Source organism: Phoxinus phoxinus (assembly GCF_949152265.1).
Source record: "Phoxinus phoxinus genome assembly, chromosome: 18".
In the NCBI taxonomy this organism is placed as follows: Eukaryota; Metazoa; Chordata; class Actinopteri; order Cypriniformes; family Leuciscidae; genus Phoxinus; species Phoxinus phoxinus.
The window spans coordinates 20,940,045-20,963,170 of NC_136893.1; the positions used below are offsets into that span (position 1 = coordinate 20,940,045).

General features: G+C 38.2%; 1 protein-coding gene across 2 annotated transcripts in view; it reads right to left on the reverse strand.

The window, feature by feature from the left end:
- The window catches only part of LOC306986448 (papilin-like), a 46,280-nt gene extending 23,449 nt beyond the window's left edge, over positions 1–22,831 (reverse strand). The window contains exons 1-11 of one of the 2 annotated variants that reach the window (XM_079589676.1): positions 22,628–22,831; positions 20,088–20,237; positions 13,615–13,764; positions 12,043–12,213; positions 11,019–11,168; positions 10,596–10,745; positions 9,835–10,005; positions 8,819–8,968; positions 8,397–8,546; positions 7,818–7,970; positions 5,992–6,141 (exon numbers count right to left, since the gene is read on the reverse strand). In XM_079589676.1, coding sequence (XP_079445802.1) covers positions 5,992–6,141; positions 7,818–7,970; positions 8,397–8,546; positions 8,819–8,968; positions 9,835–10,005; positions 10,596–10,745; positions 11,019–11,168; positions 12,043–12,213; positions 13,615–13,764; positions 20,088–20,237; positions 22,628–22,709 — 1,627 coding nt within the window. In that variant the 5' untranslated portion in view covers positions 22,710–22,831. Of the gene's footprint in view, positions 1–5,991; positions 6,142–7,817; positions 7,971–8,396; positions 8,547–8,818; positions 8,969–9,834; positions 10,006–10,595; positions 10,746–11,018; positions 11,169–12,042; positions 12,214–13,614; positions 13,765–20,087; positions 20,238–22,627 lie in introns of those variants that run through there. The other variant, XM_079589677.1, reaches the window with a different exon arrangement.
- Between the last annotated feature and the right edge of the window lie 295 nt (positions 22,832–23,126).

Sequence of the window (23,126 nt, forward strand, 5' to 3'; positions counted from 1 at the left end):
ATTGCCTCTGCTCCTGATCTTCAGGACTGAACGCTTGTGCCAGAGACCTACTGGGTAAGGACCTCAAAGCGACAGTTTCCTAATCTAAGCGGGTAAAATAATATTAAAGAGTCAAAAGAGAATAATTAAATATTAAAATAGTAATTTTGCCTTCACGTAGTTCTCAAAGAGACTAAAAATGAAAGAATAGGCATTTGAAATATAAAAAGAGAAACGGCGAACATATATATTTTGTCAGCCCGCCTGAACCAAATATCTTTTCATAATCAAATGTATTGACACGAGAACGTACAGAGCAAGGGCCGGATAAAAATAATCGCCTTTTGAAAAAACAAATACTTTGACAACAAAGTTGTTCCAGAGACCAGAAATAATATTATTTACCTTATATTATTTTAAATATAACATAATTGTATTATAACTCGAATTCTAATATACATTGTGTTATAATCGCCAAGCAGGGCATTAATTGGAAAAGTGTGACATCAGTCTTTAGAATTAGATTCTATTGGGATGTTAACCAGTGCCAAAAGGGCAGAGGATGTGCTTTTACGTTTGCAAATAAGTGTGGCACAGGTAACAGCCAAATAAAACTGAAATCTGATCAGAGAAGTAAAATTACGAGGTGGGTGTGAAATGCTAAACAGCAGACAGATACCACAGTTTCTTGCAGGTAAAAAAAAAATATCTGCACTAACAAAATGTGTGAATGACACCATAAATAGGCAACACCGATCCAGGTGAACAAATTCCTGCCCACAGATCTGATTGTAATGAGAGCAACTTAAAAACTCAGATGAATCCAGAAGATTTCCCCAGCAGAACTGGGATCTCTAATGCTCATGACACAAGCAGACTGAAGACTGAACCAAGAGCAGCTTTAGGTGTCACACATAGTCCTGAAACAGCAACAATTTAGACCTGGTCAATGAAACTCGGTTTCATGTGAAAACAGGAATTAAAAATTTGAAACTGTTGAAAATATCTGAATTAACTGTGGTTTTCTCTGCATTTGTTCCTGTCTCAGGTTTTAACACTGCAATTCCTCGGGGGACGGACGCCAAGACGGGCCGGACTCCACCTGCACCAAAGCAGCGGGATTGTAGAAAATAACCTGAGCTTAAAAAGATGGGTGAAATGACAACTCAAGAGGCCACTCACACCACACAGCAACACACTACTGCATAACTATGGCCTCCCAGTTAGAACTGGATCCAAATTTACAACACAATTGTCATATTTGATTCCACCCATCTCTTAGGCATGAACACTGAACACACACCTCCATTTACCGCTGAACACTATGCCATCTTTATCTTCTTATGTGTAGAGCCCAAAAAGTGACACTTCACTAATGATCTATTGTCCATCATCACACTGAACAGATTCAGACAGCTTCACACACATAGGATGGCAAAGCTGATCCCATGATGACCGTAAACATTACTGACTCATGGGAAAACACTATAACGTACACATTAATGGCTACAGTCACAAATTGATAATACAAATTCTAAAGCAAAGACAGACCTGCTATTAAAATTCAAAAATGTTTAACTGATTGTTATTGGTGTGGTTGGAAAATCATAGGGCCCATGATTTCTCAACAATGCCTCTAATAACAGACACATTATAAAAACAAACTAGATCTGAAGTGTGAAAGCTTCAATCAATTACAAAAAATTACAATTCAACCCTGTCATCGACTGTGACTTAGTCAGCAACACACACACACCCCCCCAAAAAACACACACACACACCCCAAAAAAACACACCAAACTGTCATATGACTAAACACACAAACACAAAAAAAACACACACTGTTACAAGGAATGAACGATCTCCATTCTTGTATTATGCCAAAGTCACTTCTTAAATCTGCATAGGTGGCTTACATTGGAAGATAACTGAACAAACAATGATTATTATATATGTATTTCTTCATGATTTTTGATTGAATATTATTATTGATATTACATGAAATATTGTTGCATACCTTGCATATTTGTATTTTGACCATTTGACCTACAACAATGTTTTTGGACATTGATTAAACTGAATCTCTGCGTTTGGGTTACACTAAATGTTTTACAGAAACTCTACATGAAATGAGGTTAAAAACCAGCATTTGTTGTTTTGTTGTGATGAAATTTATTTGAGTGTTTCCTGAAACAGTGTAAGAACTTGTTGATCTTCGTTTGTCCTCCCTTGACCGTGTTCCTAAATACTTAAGGGCTTTTTGCCAGAGACAAATTTGAATCTGACCATATCAACCCGTTGACCAATAACAAATGCCATGTGTCTACTTTTGCTGTTTGTTGTATTGGATGCTCTCTTAAATCACAGGATCACTGCTACTGAAGTTCATGTCCTGTGTCCTGGTTCAGAAAGACACAACTGCCAGATTGCTGTCCCACTCGTTTGCTCCCAGATTCAGTGCCTGTTCTTGTGGAGGTGTGACGGACGAATTGCACATCTATGAACGGCGAAAGACCATTTGATGGAGCCTCCTCATGCAGCAGCCCTGCATGGTGAACAAAGACTGAACACTGACAAACGGTTATTGCCACAAAGCCTGGACGAAAAGTCTGAAGATACAACTGCACACACCAGAAAGCATGTCTCTCTGCATTGTGCCACCTTTGAATTCCATCTGTATTGCCAATGGTGCCAAGCCGCGGACTGTAAGGTTGGAAATAATCCAAGATTATTTCAATGCAACAAAGACACTGCTTTTCATTAAGACATTTCCAGCATAGCGGTGATATGGGCCTGTGGGCCGGAGGTTTGGGACAATGGGGAAAATTGTGATGCTCTGATTGGTCAGTTTGAATATCTCACACCTAGGTGTTAAAATCACACGGTCGGGGAAGTGACAAAACAGGATGTAACGGTTGTTCTGTCTCTTGTCTTTGGATGCCAAGCTGGGGAGAGGGTCGCTCTCTCGCTCTCTCGCTCTCTCGCTCTCTCGCTCTCTCGCTCTCTCGCTCTCTCGCTCTCTCGCTCTCTCGCTCTCTCGCTCTCTCGCTCTCTCGCTCTCTCGCTCTCTCGCTGGTAACATTTATGCTGGGTACAAATGGTTTAAATTCTCATTACATCATGTTGTAACTATTTAAGTTTAAACATAACCTTATTGCACATTGAACTTATTTAATTCACGGAGTCAGATTAAAACGAGATAATTGCATATGAGAACGTGTCTTATTCAACCAAAATTCCTTTAAAACGCTGGAGAGACTTGAACATGCGCTTCCTTACCGGCTATTTGGAAACCGGAAATTGGGCCGAATAGCCGCCTTTTACACAACATTCAAGAGATGACAATTTTGGGATTTCGTAATAAAAATAAATAATATCGTTAAGGATAAAACGGTGGGTCACATAAGTAGGGTTAAATATAAGAACTTAAATCAACCCTAAATGTATTCTCAAAATAAATGGGCAGCAGTTTCTTTAAAAAGACCATAAAATGAGCAAGTTTAATCAATATCAAGATATTTACAGATAGATGAATTAAACGTGTCGTTCAAATCTTTTAAGTTGTTGCACTTGTGATAACGCGTCGTAGGTCACATGATAACGTCAACATGGCAGATGTCCGGTTCGCATTCATACTTAACGAGATTTGGCTATAAAGTACCTACTCTTTTAGCGCTCATTAAGTAAGTACTTATTTGAAATTAAGTACCTACTCATTGAGTATGCGGTTTGGAATGCAGCCCTAGTGTCTAGCCTGCAACAGTATTAATAGACAGAGTCCAAATAATGCCTTTGAATGTGCTTTAATCACGGCCATTACAACCTCATACAGAGAATCCCAACAGCACAAAGAATACAACAATTTATAGGATAGGTACATGGCTAAGGCAACATGACTTTTTCAACATTAAATTCTCCAATATGATTGATTCTACGCATGTGCAATTCAGCAACACATCCCTCCCCCCATGCATGACCAGGGGTGGTTAAGCAGCATTTCTGTCCGGCAGGGCACTGACCATCATGGGAACAGTATTCGGCACACATTGGATTCCCCTTCAGTAGGGCACCTAGGCTATATGGATAGAGATTCAGATTGGCCATTTAGTGACATTCAGCAAAAAACACAAAGCATGAAAAGCTAGTTTTACTTGCATTGTAATTTATAACTAATATATTATATACTCATGCAAAGTGAGATATTTCACGCCTTTGTTATAATTTTGATTATGGCTGACAATTTCTGAAAACCCCAAATTCAAAATTAGAATATTGTGAAAAGTTTTTCATAAGCCAATCAAAATTATAACACAAAGGCTTGAAATATCTCACTTTGCATGTAATGAGTCTATATAATATATTAGTTGACTTGGTTAACTAATAAGTTAACTTTTGCACAAGATTCAAATTTTTTGAGTTTCACCTGTATATTCAAAAGACCGAAATCAAATATTCCACTAATTAAAAAAAAAAAATAATTTGTTGTTTTTAATCCTATTGTTTAATATATTTATTTGCTTGGTCAGTGTCGTAGTGGGTTTTGGTGCTTTTGCTGTTGTAGGCTGTAAGGACCTTTCAAATAACTGAAATGGTTTCGTGAATTGATATGGACATGTTCCGAATGCGGTCAAGACCCGCCTGGAACTACTTTAGCCGTGCATTTTCCTGAAAATAATTACACACCTTACAACGTAATCAACCAATCAGATTCAAGCATTCATCCCTGTAATATACAATAATAAAATACCTGTATTTGGAGGCATACATTCATGTCCACATCCAGTGCTGCAGCATTTCTCATTGTTGGGACAGCCACCGTCATTGGCACACGACTCATCACACTTTGGTTTTTTGTAATATCTGATTGGACACACTCCTGGCTTTGCTGCTATACAGACACATGACAAGAGCCATATCACTGAATGCTGAATTAATTTTTCACAGGTTCTTTTTGGTTCTTTTGCTGTAAGGACCTTTGATATAACTGAAATCATTTGGTGAAGTCATATGGACATATTCGTAAGGCGGTCAAGATCTGCCTGGAACTACTTTAGCCGTGCGTTTCCCTGAAAATAACTGCACACCTTAAAACCTGTCAACCAAATGAAAAAAAAAAAAACGTTTTGTGCGTACGTTCTTTCCAGATTTAGACTTTACACACATTTGAGAAATTATCTTAGATCAAATGTAGAACGTTTAGTTTGCAACATTTTGGAAGCGGCAGATCTTAAAGTGACAGCAGCCTAAGAAACCAGTTGCTGGGACGTCGGCCATTAATGTTAATCAAAGAACAAAGGTAACAGATTAAGCCTTATTAAAGCTATTCTCTATTTCATTTATAATTTATGTAGTTAAGACTGTAAAATGTTTGACAACTTTATTCCAATTCTGTGTATATGTATATTTTAGACATGTAGGAAGGCCACGGCTGTCAAGATTGTTAAAAAAGTTAACTTAAATTAAAAGTTTAAGCCTAATAAATGTTGAAATTGTGGCTTTCAAAATTACTGTAATGTTAAATGTCTATTATTAAATGTATTAATATATAAAAACAGAGACATTACAAATATTAGTATCAGTGATCCTGGCCTTAATTCATAAAAAGTTGCCATTAAAACAAATATTTAAAATATACAATTTTTATGCCGTTTCTACAGTACATTAATTTGGTGCAACTGGGGATTTTTCTTTTCTTCTATTTTTGTATTGTAATCTCAATGTTCTTAATCGTGATTAATTACAGAAAAAAAGTGTGATTAGTTAATTTTTCTTTTGTAATGACTGACAGCACTAACATACATTAAGCCATTTATCTGCTAACCTCTGTAAACAAAGCAGCCTGTTTTTATAAAAACAGTCTAAAATAGCTCGAAAGATTTCTTTACCTTCACTAGATTTTGCCAATATACAAACTAGTTAGTTGCAATTTGAAACTTTTATGCTTCCATCTGAGGCCGTTTTGCCCGACGCCTAATTGTACGAGACCTGACGTTAAATATAATATAATAATACCTGTAACTGGAGCCATACACTGAAGTCCACATCCATTGCTGCAGCATTTCTCATTGTTGGAACAGTCACTGTCATTGACACACGACACGAAACTTATCAGGGCACACATTGCTGGTTTGTGTTTTCTTCCTGGACAAACTCCTGGGTTTTCTGTTATACAGACACATGACAAAGAAGCCATATCACTGAATGCTGAATATATTTTTTACTGGGGGTTTTTGGATCTTTTGCAGTCTGTAATAACTAAAATTTTCCCTGAAAACTACTGCACACCTTAGAATCTTCGGCAACCAATCAGATTTAAGCTTTCATCCCCGTGGTGAACTTGAAATATAAATGTTAACTATTATAAATGTTAATATAACGTTTAACAAAATTCTCTTGCATACCCCCCTTAAACATCTTATCAGGCCCCTGCCCGTAGTATATATAATATTATATACTACAATGTAATATAATATCTGTAACTGGAGCCATACAGTCAAGTCCATTACATATAGTGCTGCAGCATTTCTGATTGTTGGGACTCAGTCACACAACTCTTCACCCTTCACTAAACATTTTTCCATCGTCTGCGATTAGACACTCCTGGCAATGCAGACACATGACAGATTTTTGTTTTAGCCCCGATATGTTGACATATTTCTGTATGCACAAACTGACATCCCATACTTAATCCGTAAGGTTTAATATGGAGTTGGCCCACCCTTTGCAGCTATAACAGCTTCAACTCTTCTGGGAAGGCTTTCCACAAGGTGCGTTTATGGGAATTTGATCATTCTTCTAGAAGCGCATTTGTGATGTCAGGCACTGATGTTGGGTGAGAAGGCCTGGCTTGAAGTCTCCGCTCGAAATCATCCCGAAGGGGTTATATCGGGTAGAGGTCAGGACTCGGTGCAGGCCAGTCAAGTTCCTCCACACCAAACTGGCTCATCCATGTCTTTATGGACCGTGCTCTGTGCACTTGTGCGCAGTCATGTTGGAACAGGAAGGGGTCATTCCATGAAGCGCTCTATGCACGGTTCTTGAGCTAATCTGAAGGCCACAGTTCGGAGGTCTGTAGCTATTGACTGCAGAAAGTTGGAGACTTCTGCGCACTGTGAGCCTCAGCATGCGCTGACCCCACTCTGTTATAATACCACTAACACTGGAATATTTAGTAATGAGGAAATTTCACAAATGGCAACCTATCACGGTACCACACTTGAATTCACTGAGCTCCTGAGAGCGACCCATTTTTTCACAAATGTTTGTAGAAGAGTCTGCATGCTTAGGTGCTTGATTTTATACAACTGTGGCCATGGGAGTTATTAGAAAACTGGAATGCAAAGATTTGGAGGGATGTACCAATACTTTTGGCAATATGCATGTCATTTATTATAATGGGTTAATGGGAAGATTGTTTTAATTTCACACACACAAAAAAAAAATGTTTAAGCCTAATAAATGTTGAAATTGATAGCTTTCAATTACTCTGTAATGTTTAATGTCTATCATTAAAAGAATAATAATAATAATCATTCAGAGACTATACCAATTTTAGTATCAGTGATCCTGGCCTTCAATCATAAAATGACATTACAACAAAAATTTACTAAAACTGTAACTAAATTAAAACCTTAATCATTTACGTTGCTTAAAAAAAAAAAAAAAGTATTTCAATGTTACTTGAAATAATATAAATGTTAACTAATAAATTAAAATTTCATATTAAACGTAGAAAAAAAAAAAAAAAAAAAAAAAAAAAAACTGGAAGGGGCCCAAAATTATTTATTGCATACCCCCCTTAAACTCTTAATGGCACCCCTGCCCGTAGTATAAAATACCTGTAACTGGAGCCATACAGTCAAGTCCATTACACATAGTGCTGCAGCATTTCTGATTGTTGGGACACTCACTGTCACCGGCACACAACTCTTCACCCTTCACTAAACACATTATTGTTCCATTGTTTGTGATTGGACAAACTCCTGGCTTCACTGTTATACAGACACAAGACAAAGAAAACAATTAGCTCTGATATATTGAAGAGCACAGGTAAATGTGAAATTTATTATATTGTTTTAAGTTCACTTAAATTATAAATGGTTATATTTAAAGCCTAATGAATGTTAAAATTGATAGCTTTCAATTATACTGTAATGCTGAATGCCTATAACTAAAAAAACAATTAAAATCAATTTCATAGAGACATCAGGAGTAGTATTGATATCAGTGATGACCTTTCATAGAAGGATGCCATTAAAGAAATATTTGAAATATCATCCATTGTCTTTGTTGTTTCTACATTAATTTGGAGATTAAAAGTGAAATTACAGTATATAAAAGTACTTGAATGTCAGGTGCGATTAATTACCGTAGTTAATATTTTTTATCGATTGACCGCACATAATATAATACATTACCTGTAACTTGAGCCATACACTGAAGTCCACATCCATTGCTGCAGCATTTCTCATTGTTGGCACAGTCACTGTCATTGACACACGACACGAAACGTATCCGGGCACACACTGCTGCTTCATATTTTCTGCTTGGACACACTCCTGGCTTTGCTGTTATACAGACACATGACAGAAGCCAATCACTGAATGTCTTTTTCACTGGAGTTTTTGCTTCTGCTGTTGCTGTAAGGACCTTTGAAATAACTGAAATCGTTTGGCGAAGTGATATGAACATGCAACGCGGTAAAAACCTGCCTGGAACTACTTTAGCCGTGTGTTTCCCTGAAAATGCATTCAACTGGAGGAATTTCCAAACTTCTTTCTGGCATACCCTTAAAACTCTTAATGGCGCCCCTGCCCATAGTATACATATAATACAATACCTGTAACTGGAGCCGTACACTGACGTCCACCGCATTCAGTGCTGCAGCATTTCTCTTTTTTGGGACACTCACTGTCATCGGCACACAACTCTTCACCCTTCTTGATACACCTTACTTCAAAGTTTGTCCTTGGACACACTCCTGGCTTTACTGTTATATAAACATGACAGAAGAAAAAAAAAATGAAAAAGAAAAAAAGAGCCCTGATAGATTGAAGAGCACAGGTAAATGTGACATTTATTATAATGCGTTTTTGTGAAGACTTTTTTTAGTTCACTTAAATTATAAATTGTTATTTTTTAAAGCCTAATAAATGTTCAAATTGATAGATTTCAATTATACTGCAATGCTGAATGCCTATAATTAATGACTAATATTAGGGGGGGGGGGGGGGGGGGGTCTATTTCATAGAGACATCAGCAGCAGAATTGGTATCAGTGATGCCCTCTTTCATAAAAAGACGCCATTAAATTAACATTTAAAATATCAGCTACTGTCTATGTTATTCCGACATTAATTGAGATTAAACGTGAAAATATTACAATTTTAAAAATATATAAAATACCTTGAATGCTAGGTGTAATTGAGCTTAATTACAGAAAATGTGTGATAAATTAATTAGTAAAAAAAAAAAAAAAAAAAAAGACAACACAAAACGTATCCGGGCACACACTTCTACTTTATAGTTTGTGCTTGGACACACTCCTGGCTTTGCTGTTATACAGACATGACAGAGAAGCCATATCACTGAATGAATTTTCACTGTTAAAAAAAAAAAAAAAAGGGAAGTTTTGGAAGTTGTACCTAAGCTAAATATTATTGGAATACGTTTTACTAGAAATAACTATTTCAGTCTTTCTACTTTAAAATGTCATGTTTAATTTGTCGGTTTTGGTTCTTTTGCTCTTGTAGGCTGTAAGGATCTTTGAAATAACTGAACTCATTTGGCGAAGTGATATTGAAATGTTCGTAATCAGTCCCTGTGTATTACCCCCAGTGTAATGTGTGTGTCCTACCGTTTCTCACTCCGCATGACTCTTCACACTCTTTCTGGCTGTTGAACTTGTTGCCATTTCCCTTGCAGCCTCCATATATGAAGGACACACACTTTCCCGCAGCAGAATCGAAGGCCCACATGGGCATGCATGCTTCACAAGGTCCAGCGTCCATAGGCAGTCTACAGAAAGCTAGATGGACAAAACACACTATATGTTGGGACTACACCAAGATGAATTGTGTGCTGGGTCACTATGGGTCTCTCAGCTGGGCCGTAATCAATCTTTGGATCACACAAAAACACCGGTCTCAAAAACACACACGTTGGTGCACCTATCATTGTTTTAAAAAATTGTTTTAAAGTTCACTTAAATTACCAGTTATATATAAATAAATGTTAAAATTGATAGCTTTCAATTATACTGTAATGCTGAACACCTATAATAATTAATGACTACAATTAAGAAAAAAAAAAAACAGTTCATGAGTATATCAGTGATGCCCTTTCATAAAAAAAAGCCATTAAACAAATATTAGCTAAAAAAAAAAAAAAAAATTTCATAGAGACATCAGGAGTAGTATTGATATCAGTGATGCCCTCTTTCATAGAAGGATGCCATAAAATAAATATTTGAAATATCATCCATTGTCTTTGTTGTTTCTACATTAATTTGGAGATTAAAAGTGAAATTACAGTATATAAAAGTACTTGAATGTCGTGCAATTAATTACCGTAGTTAATATTTTTTATCGATTGACCGCACATAATATAATACATTACCTGTAACTGGAGCCATACACTGAAGTCCACATCCATTGCTGCAGCATTTCTCATTGTTGGCACAGTCACTGTCATTGACACACGACACGAAACGTATCAGGGCACACAGTCCTGCTTCATATTTTCTGCTTGGACACACTCCTGGCTTTGCTGTTATACAGACACATGACAGAAGCCAGATCACTGAATGTCTTTTTCACTGGAGTTTTTGCTTCTGCTGTTGCTGTAAGGACCTTTGAAATAACTGAAATCATTTGGCGAAGTGATATGAACATGCAACGCGGTAAAAACCTGCCTGGAACTACTTTAGCCGTGTGTTTCCCTGAAAATGCATTCAACTGGAGGAATTTCCAAACTTCTTTCTGGCATACCCTTAAAACTCTTAATGGCGCCCCTGCCCATAGTATACATATAATACAATACCTGTAACTGGAGCCGTACACTGACGTCCACCGCATTCAGTGCTGCAGCATTTCTCTTTTTTGGGACACTCACTGTCATCGGCACACAACTCTTCACCCTTCTTGATACACCTTACTTCAAAGTTTGTCCTTGGACACACTCCTGGCTTTACTGTTATATAAACATGACAGAAGAAAAAAAAAAAATGAAAAAGAAAAAAAGAGCCCTGATAGATTGAAGAGCACAGGTAAATGTGACATTTATAATGCGTTTTTGTGAAGACTTTTTTTAGTTCACTTAAATTATAAATTGTTATTTTTTAAAGCCTAATAAATGTTCAAATTGATAGATTTCAATTATACTGTAATGCTGAATGCCTATAATTAATGACTAATATTAGGGGGGGGGGGGGGGGGGTCTATTTCATAGAGACATCAGCAGCAGAATTGGTATCAGTGATGCCCTCTTTCATAAAAAGACGCCATTAAATTAACATTTAAAATATCAGCTACTGTCTATGTTATTCCGACATTAATTGAGATTAAACGTGAAAATATTACAATTTTAAAAATATATAAAATACCTTGAATGCTAGGTGTAATTGAGCTTAATTACAGAAAATGTGCGATAAATTAATTAGTAAAAAAAAAGAAAAGAAAAAAAAAGAGGCACAACACAAAACGTATCCGGGCACACTTCTACTTCATAGTTTGTGCTTGGACACACTCCTGGCTTTGCTGTTATACAGACATGACAGAGAAGCCATATCACTGAATGAATTTTCACTGTAAAAAAAAAAGAAAAAAAAAAGGTGGAAGTTTTGGAAGTTGTACCCAAGCTAAATATTATTGGAATACGTTTTACTAGAAAGAACTATTTCGGTCTTTCTACTTTAAAATGTCATGTTTAATTTGTCGGTTTTGGTTCTTTTGCTGTTGTAGGCTGTAAGGATCTTTGGAATAACTGAAATCATTTGGCGAAGTGATATTGATATGTTCGTAATCCGTCCCTGTTTATTACCCCCAGTGTAATGTGTGTGTCCTACCGTTTCTCACTCCGCATGACTCTTCACACTCTTTCTGGCTGTTGAACTTGTTGCCATTTCCCTTGCAGCCTCCATATATGAAGGACACACACTTTCCCGCAGCAGAATCGAAGGCCCACATGGGCATGTATGCTTCACAAGGTCCAGCGTCCATAGGCAGTCTACAGAAAGCTAGATGGACAAAACACACTATATGTTGGGACTACAGTACACCAAGATGAATTGTGTGCTGGGGCACTATGGGTCTCTCAGCTGGGCCGTAATCAATCTTTGGATCACACAAAAAAACACCGGTCTCAAAAACACACGTTGGTGCACCTATCATTATTAGGACTTTCCACAGGCGTAATGGTTTTTATACTGTACAAACTGTAGGCCTATATTCTGTTCCCTAACGCTAAACCTACTCATCACAGAAAACTTTCTGCATTTTTAATAAAACAATGTTTGTTTAAGCCATTTTAATTATGAGGACTCGGGAAAGGTCCTCAGGAACCACTCTTTGAGCTTCTTTACGTGAAAGGTATTGGAAAATAACTTCATTATTACAGTACAGCATAACTTAAATTGAGGTGAGACTACATTTTAAAACACTCCCTTATTTTTTTATGTTGCCTAAAAATCCAAAAAATTTGCTTAGAGAGAGCAATAAAAAAACAACATTAGCAATAAACTTATTTATTTGAACTGTAAAAACATACACCCTTCACTCTACAGTTGTTTGAACTACTGTAAAAGATGCAATTACGCAGAGTGTCCGATTTTAATACCCATTACCACTAGACTAGTGAGATTAGTTTGACAGATACTTTACCAAAGCAATGTCGTGAAACAACGTTAAAGACCTATGTTATGAAGTTTAAAGATATTTTCAGTTCATTATGAATATGGTGAAATTTGAGGCCTCAGTGAGAAGAGTTTGAATTGTTCATGATCATAACGTCTAGAGCTGCACAATTTTGTAAAATTAATATGACTGATAGTAATAATTACGATTATTATTTATTGCTAAATAAAATATTAACTAAAGAAATATTACTATTGCAATAACACTTTCAATATCACTGTCATTACTTGCTGTTATACAGACACATGACAGAGAAAGAAAAAAAAAAGAGCCCTGATATATTGAAGAGAACATTGTAAATGTGACATGAGTGTGAACATTTTTCAAAAGATTGTTTTAAAGTTCTTTAATTATCAGTTATATACAAATAAATGTTAAAAATGATAGCTTTCAATTATACTGTAATGCTGAACACCTATAATTATTAATGACTACAATTAAGAACAAAAAATACAGTTATACAGTATATCAGTGATGCCCTCTTTAATAAAAAAAGCCATTAAACAAATATTAGCTACTGTCTTTGTTGTTTCGACATTAATTTGGAGATTAAATGTGAAATTATAACAGTATAAAAATATATAAAAGAACTTGAATGTTATTTGCACTTACAGAAAATGTGCGATTAATTCATTAATTTTGTTTCGATTGACCGCATATAATATAATAAATAATATAACATTAATATATCATTTTAAAATAACAGAACATAATTAATATATTACCTGTAACTGGAGCCATACACTGAAGTCCACATCCATTGTTGCAGCATTTCTCATTGTTGGCACAGCCACTGTCATTGACACACGACACGAAACGTATCCGGGCACACATTGCTGCTGCATATCTTGTGCTTGGACACACTCCTGGGTTTGCTGTTATACAGACACATGACAGAGAAGCCATATCACTGAATGCTGAATGATTTTATTTTATTATTTTTTTACAGTAAAAATTTTGGAACTTGTACCTAGGCTAAATATTATTGGAATACGTTTTACTAGAAAGAACTACTTCGGTCTTTCTACTTTAAAGGGGCTATATGGAACTTTTTCCCCAAAATAAACGAAACAATAGCCTTTTTATTTTACCATTTATGACTCAAACATCTCCTGATGAGCATACTGACACCTTGTCTGCTCACAGTGGGTGCACCTATAAGCCTGTATCGTATTTTTCCTATTTTCTGGCGGGTCGGATTTTTCCCGCGCTGTCTGCGGACGTGACGTCAAGCGCGTTTATGTTAAACGTTTCAGATCACTCAGAACACTTCTCAAACAATATATGTATTTGACTGTTCTTACCTCTGTAAACATAATGTTGACCTGACCTCCTTGCAGCAGATGACTTGTGAAGTGTGCACGTACGAGCGAGCAGAAAGGAAGAGCAGTTCTGTTTTTTGGCCACAGGTGTCAGTCGCGAGTTTAAATTTCAGAAAAACACATATGAGTGACTGCGCATGCGTCGCGAGTGAGCGCTGTGTTTGTGTTTGAAGCTCCGTCGACTTGATTCATAAATCGTTGATTTTGTTCTTTACACTAATTTAGAAACGAGCATTTTCTATTTTTCCAGCGTGTGAACATATCTCCGATACTACTCTCTATAAAAAACAATCGGATTGCTTTGATATCGCTAGTTATATCCAACTTTCCGAACTTCCGTTACTATCTCTAACGATAGCCCGCTAGCATTGCTCGCGTGGCCTCGCCTATCGACCGTCTTATTTACACTCGAATCACTGAAATCGCTCTGTTTGTGTTGGAGTTTGTGTTTGTGCTTGTGCTTCGAATCGCTTGTTGTGTTTGAAGTTTGTGTTTGTGCTTGTGCTTCGAATCGCTTGTTGTGTTTGAAGTTTGTTTGTGCTTGTGCTTCGAATCGCTTGTTGTGTTTAAAGTTTGTGTTTGTGCTTGTGCTTCGAATCGCTTGTTGTGTTTGAAGTTTGTGTTTGTGCTTGTGCTTGTGCTTCGAATCGCTTGTTTGTGTTTGAAGTTTGTGTCTGTGGTCGAACCGCTTTGGTTGTGTTTGGAGTTTGTGTTCGAATCGCTTAACTGTTAACGTTAGTTTGTGAGCGTGTGAACATATCTCCGATACTACTCTCTATAAAAAACAATCGGATTGCTTTGATATCGCTAACGTTAGTTATATCCAACTTTCCGAACTTCCGTTACTATCTCTAACGATAGCCCGCTAGCATTGCACGCGTGGCCTCGCCTATCGACCGTATTATTTACACTCGAATCACTGAAATCGCTCTGTTTGTGTTTGAAGTTTGTGTCTGTGTTCGAACCGCTTTGGTTGTGTTTGGAGTTTGTGTTTCGAATCGCTTAACTGTTAGTTTGTGAGCATGTGAACATATCTCCGATACTAACGTTACTCTCTATAAAAAACAATCGGATTGCTTTGATATCGCTGGTTATATCCAACTTTCCGAACTTCCGTTACTATCTCTAACGTTAAGTTAGCCCGCTAGCATTTGCACGCGTGGTCTCGCCTATCGACCGTCTTATTTACACTCGAATCACTGGAAGGATACGGGTTCTATCCATGATTTCAGTCCTAAATTAGTAGTGATATTGGTAGCATCACTGCTAATTTATTGTTCATCTGTCATAATGGCGAATATATCGGATGTTTGTCTACCTCTGAGTGCAGGTGAGGACACGTTTGAGCTGCATTCGGTGCGGTTGGAGCTGGAGTCCGTGGAGAAGCAGATCCGTGATCTGCTGGGGAGGCAGGCCGAGCTGCGAGACCGACGATCAGCGCTTGAAGCATCACGCGCCGATGCTCACAAGTCAGTGGTTAGTAACTTTTCGACTCCGGCCTCCTCTACTCCGTGTATTTCTCTGCACAGGACCCGAGCACCCCTGGTTTCGTTTACCCCGACACCGACACAGCACCATGGACCCTGGATGCCACAGCGGAAGACACGAGCCAGGACCAGAGCAAGGACCTCTCCGCCCCTCCCGGTCTTCGAGATCTCCACCCGGAACCGCTTCTCCCCTCTTCGCGAGACGGAACGCGACGACGCTGTGATCATCGGCAGTTCCATGGTCCGGCATGTCCGCGCTACCTCAGGTAAAGGTATGGTGCGCACTCACTGCTTTCCTGGTGCTCGTGTTCTCGATGTCGCTGCGCAGGTCCCCGAGATCCTGAACGGTGACGAGCGCGTCGGAGCTGTCGTGCTGCACGCGGGGGTGAACGACATCAGGCTGCGGCAGACGGAGGTTCTGAAGAGGGACTACAGGAGCCTGATCGAGACGGTACGCAGAACATCGCCTGAAGCAAAGATCGTCGTGTCTGGACCGCTTCCCACGTACCGACAAGGACAAGAAAGGTTCAGTAGATTGTTTGCACTAAATGAATGGTTGATGTCATGGTGTAATGAACAGAGACTGCTCTTTGTAAATAATTGGAATCTGTTTTGGGAGCGACCTAGGCTCTACCGTGCTGATGGCCTGCACCCCAGCAGAATCGGAGCGGCTGTTCTGTCGGACAACATCTCCAAGACGTTACACACCATATGACTAGTAAGTCAAAGTCCAAATCACATTCTTTGCTGTCCCAAATTAATTGATATAAGTACCAGTGTAGAACATTATATAGAAACTGTGTCTATTCCTCGTTTAGTGAGGCCAAACAATAAATCTACTGCAGGATCTAAGAAAAATCTAATTGTGATTAAACCAGAAAATCTCAATATTAGTGAACAAAAACAATTTCTAAAGCTAGGTCTTCTAAACATTAGATCGCTTACACCTAAGGCGGTTATTGTAAATGAAATGGTCACTGATAATAGCTTTGATGTACTCTGCCTTACTGAAACCTGGCTTAAACCAAATGATTATTTCGGTCTTAATGAGTCCACTCCACCAGGATACGGTTATAAGCATGAGCCCCGTCTGATTGGTCGTGGCGGCGGTGTTGCAACAATCTATAGAGATATTCTTAATGTTACTCAGAAAACAGGCCACAGGTTTAATTCGTTTGAAGTACTTGTTCTAAATGTTACGCTCCTAGATGTAAGAAAGAAATCCCTATTATCTCTAGCCTTGGCTACCGTATATAGACCGCCAGGGCCTTATGCTGATTTCCTAAAAGAGTTTGCAGATTTTCTCTCAGATCTATTGGTCAATGCCGATAAGGCAATAATTGTTGGAGATTTCAACATACACGTTGATAACACAAATGATGCGTTAGGAGCTGCGTTTACAGATTTATTAAACTCCTTTGGGGTCAAGCAAAACGTTAGTGGTCCCACTCATCGTCTTAATCATACTCTAGATTTAATTATATCATATGGAACCGATCCAACCGATATAGATATTATACCGCAAAGTGATGATGTCACTGATCATTACATGGTAACTTGCATACTACGTACGGCTGAAATGTGTCATGTTGCGCCACGTTATCGACCAGGCAGAACAATCCTTCCAACCACTATAGATAGATTCTTGAATAGCTTACCTGATCTATCTCCGCTCCTCAGTGAACCCAAACAAACAGAGGAACTAGAGGAAATGACTAGCAGTATGAGCACCATTTTCTCTAGTACATTAGAAACTGTTGCACCAATTAGATTAAAAAAGGTTAGAGAGAAAACTAAAGCACCATGGTACAACAGTGCTACGCATGTTATCAAGAGAGAAACTCGTAACTTAGAGCGCAAATGGAAACAAACTAATTTAGAGGTCTTTAGAATCGCGTGGAAAGACAGTATGTCACGTTATAAAAAGGCTCTAAAAGCAGCCAGGGCTGAGCATCTCCGCAAACTAATAGAAAATAACCAAAACAATCCAAGGTTTTTATTTAACACCGTGGCTAGATTAACAAATAAACAGACATCACCTGAACAAAATATTCCGTTACATTTTAATAGTAATGATTTCATGAATTTCTTCACTGAGAAAATAGAAAGCATCAGAAACACAATTGTAAATGTACAATCTTTGACAGCGTCTTATGATTCAGCCTCAATTATCGCCCCTCAAGAACAACTACAGCGCTTTACAACTATAGGACAGGAAGAGCTAAATAAACTTATCACTGCATCTAAACCAACAACATGTTTATTAGATCCAATACCCACTAAACTAATGAAAGAAGTGTTACCTGTAGTGGAAGAGCCTCTTCTCAATATTATTAACTCGTCTCTATCTTTAGGACATGTTCCAAAAACATTCAAGCTGGCAGTTATAAAACCTCTTATTAAGAAACCACAATTAGATCCAAATAACCTAGCAAATTACAGACCCATTTCAAATCTTCCATTTATGTCTAAAATACTAGAAAAAGTTGTGTCCGCTCAATTGTGCTCTTTCTTGCAAGAAAACGATATCTATGAAAAGTTTCAGTCAGGATTCAGGCCACATCATAGCACAGAAACTGCGCTGGTTAAAATTACAAATGATTTACTTTTAGCTTCTGACCAAGGCTGTATCTCAATACTAGTTTTACTCGATCTTAGTGCTGCGTTTGACACTATAGATCATAAAATACTCTTAGATCGACTTCAAAATTACACTGGTGTTCAGGGACAGGCATTAAGCTGGTTTAGATCGTACCTATCAGACCGTTACCATTTTGTCCATTTAAATGGGGAAAAATCAAAGATAACGTCAGTAAATTATGGAGTGCCGCAGGGATCTGTATTAGGCCCCCTGCTATTCTCAATTTATATGCTGCCACTTGGTAATATTATAAGAAAACATGGAATAAGTTTCCACTGTTATGCTGATGACACTCAATTATATATTTCATCTAGACCAGATGATAACACTAAATTATCTAAAATGACAGAGTGTGTTAAAGATATAAAATATTGGATGACGTGTAATTTTCTTCTATTAAATTCAGATAAAACGGAGGTATTACTGATTGGTCCAAAAAACTGCCCACAAAACCTCTTACAATACAACCTTAATCTAGATGGACGTCCTGTTACTTTATCCTCTACAGTAAAAGACCTGGGTGTTATACTAGACCGCAAAATCATATTTCAAATGTCACAAGAACAGCCTTTTTCCACCTTAGAAACATTGCTAAGCTACGTAATATGCTATCAGTTTCTGATGCAGAAAAGTTAGTTCATGCATTCATGACCTCGAGACTAGATTACTGTAATGCTCTATTAGCTGGTTGTCCTGCATCCTCAGTAAACAAGCTACAGTTAGTCCAAAATGCAGCTGCTAGAGTTCTTACTAGGTCAAGAAAATATGATCATATAACACCAATTTTATCATCTCTACACTGGTTACCTATTAAGTTCCGTATCAATTACAAAGTATTGTTACTGACCTATAAAGCCCTAAATGGTTTAGCTCCTGTGTATTTAAGAGATCTTCTATCGCCATATATTCCATCGCGCTCTTTAAGATCGCTAAATTCGAGGCTTCTGGTCGTACCTAGGATATCTAAGTCCACTAAAGGAGGGAGGGCGTTTTCACATCTAGCTCCTAAACTCTGGAATAGCCTTCCTGATACTGTCCGAGGCTCAGACTCGCTCTCCCAGTTTAAAACTAGATTAAAGACGCATCTCTTTAGCCAAGCATTCACATGATGCATCTCATACCTTTTATACTACAGTTAAATCAGATCAAATGCATTCATATTAAGAACAGCAGCTACGCTAATTATTTCCCATCTGCCTTTTTTGTTGTTATCTCAGGACGCCTGTCCCGAGATAACTCAAATAGAGTTCGTCAGCTCCAGTTATGTATCCAGCCTCTCATGGAGACTTCAGATGCCCCAACGCCTGTGATGAGACGACTCGACGCCTGTGAAGAGACGACCCAACGCCGGCGATATGTTATGCCCTAAATTTCATGATTAACTAACTGTATTTTTGTATGTATATTTTTGAAATGCATTTTCTGTAAAGCTGCTTTGAAACAATGTGTATTGTGAAAAGCGCTATACAAAAAAAACTTGAATTGAATTGAATATGGCCTCTTTAAAATGTCTTTTTATTTGGTCGGTTTTGGTTATTTTGCTGTTGTAGGCTGAAAGGACCTTTGAAATAACTGAAATAATTTGGCGAAGTGATATTGAAATGTTCATAATGCGGTCAAGACCTGCCTGGAACTACTTTAGCCGTGCGTTTCCCTGAAAATAATTCCACACCTTAGAATATTTGTCAACCAATCAGATTCAAGCATTCAACAGCCCCGTAGAATAATATAATATAATATAAACATACCTGTAACTGGAGCCATACACTGAAGTCCACATCCATTGCTGCAGCATTTCTCATTGTTGGCACAGTCACTGTCATTGACACACGACATGAAACGTATCAGCTCACACATTGCTGCTTCATATGTTCTGCTTGGACACACTCCCGGCTTTGCTGTTATACAGACATGACACAGAAGCCATATCACTGAATGCTGAATGAATTTTTATTGTTTATTAAAAAAAAATGTTTGGGATTATTTTTATGCATTTTATACTGGGTTTTTTTGTTTTGTTCTTTTGCTGAAGTAGCAATGTATTGCTAGCCTGGTTCTACCAGACTCGTACATTTCATTTGTACAGAGAGTCTGGCCTCTCTCCATTGACAAGCGTTAACTTCCTTGTAGGCAGGTACTCTGTTGAAGTTTAAAACTATTGGATCTGCCCAGAGCCACTCAGGATCTGCCATAACCAATCGCTAATGTTTGGTCGTGACGCATGTCATGCGCCGGCCTTAAACACGTATCCGAATGATTAGAGGATTGTGTTTGGAATAAGATGTCGGTCAACGAGAGCTGCAGGTTTTGTTCTTTGAATTTAAGAACAATTACAAATTCTAAATGTATATTTGACACGGAGGACAGTGATAATGTATTCAGTCAACTGCCGAAGCTGGGTCTAATCAATACGGATTACAATACGCCGCTGCGCTTGGTTCGGATCTCCCGCAAATGCTGTGTAGCGATCAGTGATCGCATCTTTCTCCGCTGCCATTACTGAACTACAACTCAAACTAACGCACAACATCAACGTCAGTTCTCAGCCACTCCCTCTGTTCGCTGATTGGACCGGTGACATTTTTATTTCAGAAAACCAAAGAATACACCACAATCCCAGACCTAGTACTGAAGGAAAATTTAAATTGAGCGGAAGTACGTAGGAGGGCGGAGCCAGGTTAATGTATTACACCCATAGAGCTAGTCTTCAAGGGGGTAATCCATCCGCCAGAAACTGAAGCTTCCCCGGGCGCCGCCATTGGCTAGCGGACCCCCACCTGCTGTTAGCATTCCATTGACTCCCATTCATTTTGGCGTCACTTTGACAGCGAACAACTTTACATGTAAGGCGTTTAAAGACTCCATTTGACCATGGTTTATTTCTAAAGAAACACGAAAATTTATAAACGGCTCCATTACCTTGTATCTTACGTTATGGCCTAGTAGAAGCAGTTTTTATAAAAACAGGCTAACGATTGCATCATAACCACGCGACTGTCGCACAAGTCGAGAAATTACCGTATAGACATGCAGAGAAGCTCACAGGCAATCGGGGGGACGTGGAGGCATAAAGTCCGATAAAGTCAAGGGAGAAGCCCATAGAGAGTGATAAAATTGCTCCCGCTGCTAGCTCATGGACAGCGAACACTCGCGATCTCCGTCTCTGCGAGATTCGGAAGGGAATGATTCAGATTTCTCTCGGCACATGCAGCTACTAGAAGACCTACAGCTGTCAGACAGGTTGCTCACGTCACATCGAAGTCATCAAGCTCAGTTTTGAGTCTGCGCAGTTCGCCCAGCCATCAGGAAGTGAGTGCTTCTAATTGACTTCACTTTTCTCCGTTGAAACCTATGGGGTCGCTGTGTCCAGTTTATATACTGTCTATGCTAGTCTTTCACTGATCGTTTACAGCTTAACAGAAGTTACACCCATTATTCGCGCAAAGCACCATAGGAATATTGTGGAGGCTATAGTATTAGTTGTGTTCGGGTCATTTTTACCCAGAGAAGATTATTTTTTTCAGATTAATTAAATAATTAAAATATTAATTAGTTAAAATATTTTGTACAAAATGGCACAGAGTCACACTTGTTAGGGTTGGGTTAGCTAAACCTATTTCCAAAATATTTCATAAATAACACCTTTACGCAAAAAAAAAATTAGATGCCTACATTCATTTGGTTTGAATTATTCATACTACATTCATCCAATTTACACTCACAGCTCCAATGTGAAAACCTGTAAAATAAAAATCTGGGGTTGAGTGTTAAAATTTACCCTTGCAGACAATCGTCACAAACCTGTATTCTGAATTTGAAGTTGCAGAATAAAAGGCACATTAGCCACATTTTACACATTTTTGACAATTTGTCTGCAGCTTCAAATTCAGAACAGGTTTGTGACTATTGTCTACGTGCAAATTTCAACTTTAAGATTTTTATTTGACAGGTTCTCACATTGGAGCTGTGTTACTCGAACATAAAACTTCAAAATTGGGGCAGAAGATTGTGTCTTTGTGTACTGTTTACACCAGTCATTACATCACATATAGGCCTATACACCCGATTGCACACTTAATTCTGTCCGCCCGCACAAGCCAGAAGCCTACCAACTCCAGAGCATATGGTCAAGTTGTAATATGACAATTTTTATATTTATATAACGTTACATTAATTATTTAAACTGATGTACAGAGTTCATCTTTCTCCAGACGCCTTTAATGTTACATTCGTTCACACATTTCTTCCGGTTGCGTATTGAAGTTAAAGAACATGGATCTGATCTCACCTGTGTTTCGTCCAAGTGCTTCTGTTGAGCTCCAGCATCCAGAAAGACACAATAACACCGCACAGTACACTCGAGCTGTCATCCTCTCCACCTGCGATCACACAATGAACTATGGTGGAAAATCTTCTTACTTGTCAGGACGAGAGAGTATTTAAGTTAGCGCTCAACCAATGGCGTGAGTTTGGGGCGGGATCTGTTTTGGAGAATAATATAGAACACGCCCGCAAGTTTTAAAAAGTTCCAATCAATGAGGTCAGAGAGCTCAAACGGGTTTTTCAATTACCTCAAATTAGTCAAATACTTTCCTCTACACCAGTGGTTCCCAAACCTGTCTTGACGCACCCCCAACACTGCACGTTTTCTTTGTCTAATGAGCTGATGAGTTGAAGCAGGTGTGTTTGATTAGGGAGACAAAGAAACGTGCAGTGTTGGGGGTGCTTCAGGACAGGTTTGGGAACCACTGCTCTACACAATAGTTTAATTTGGATTATTCAATCCC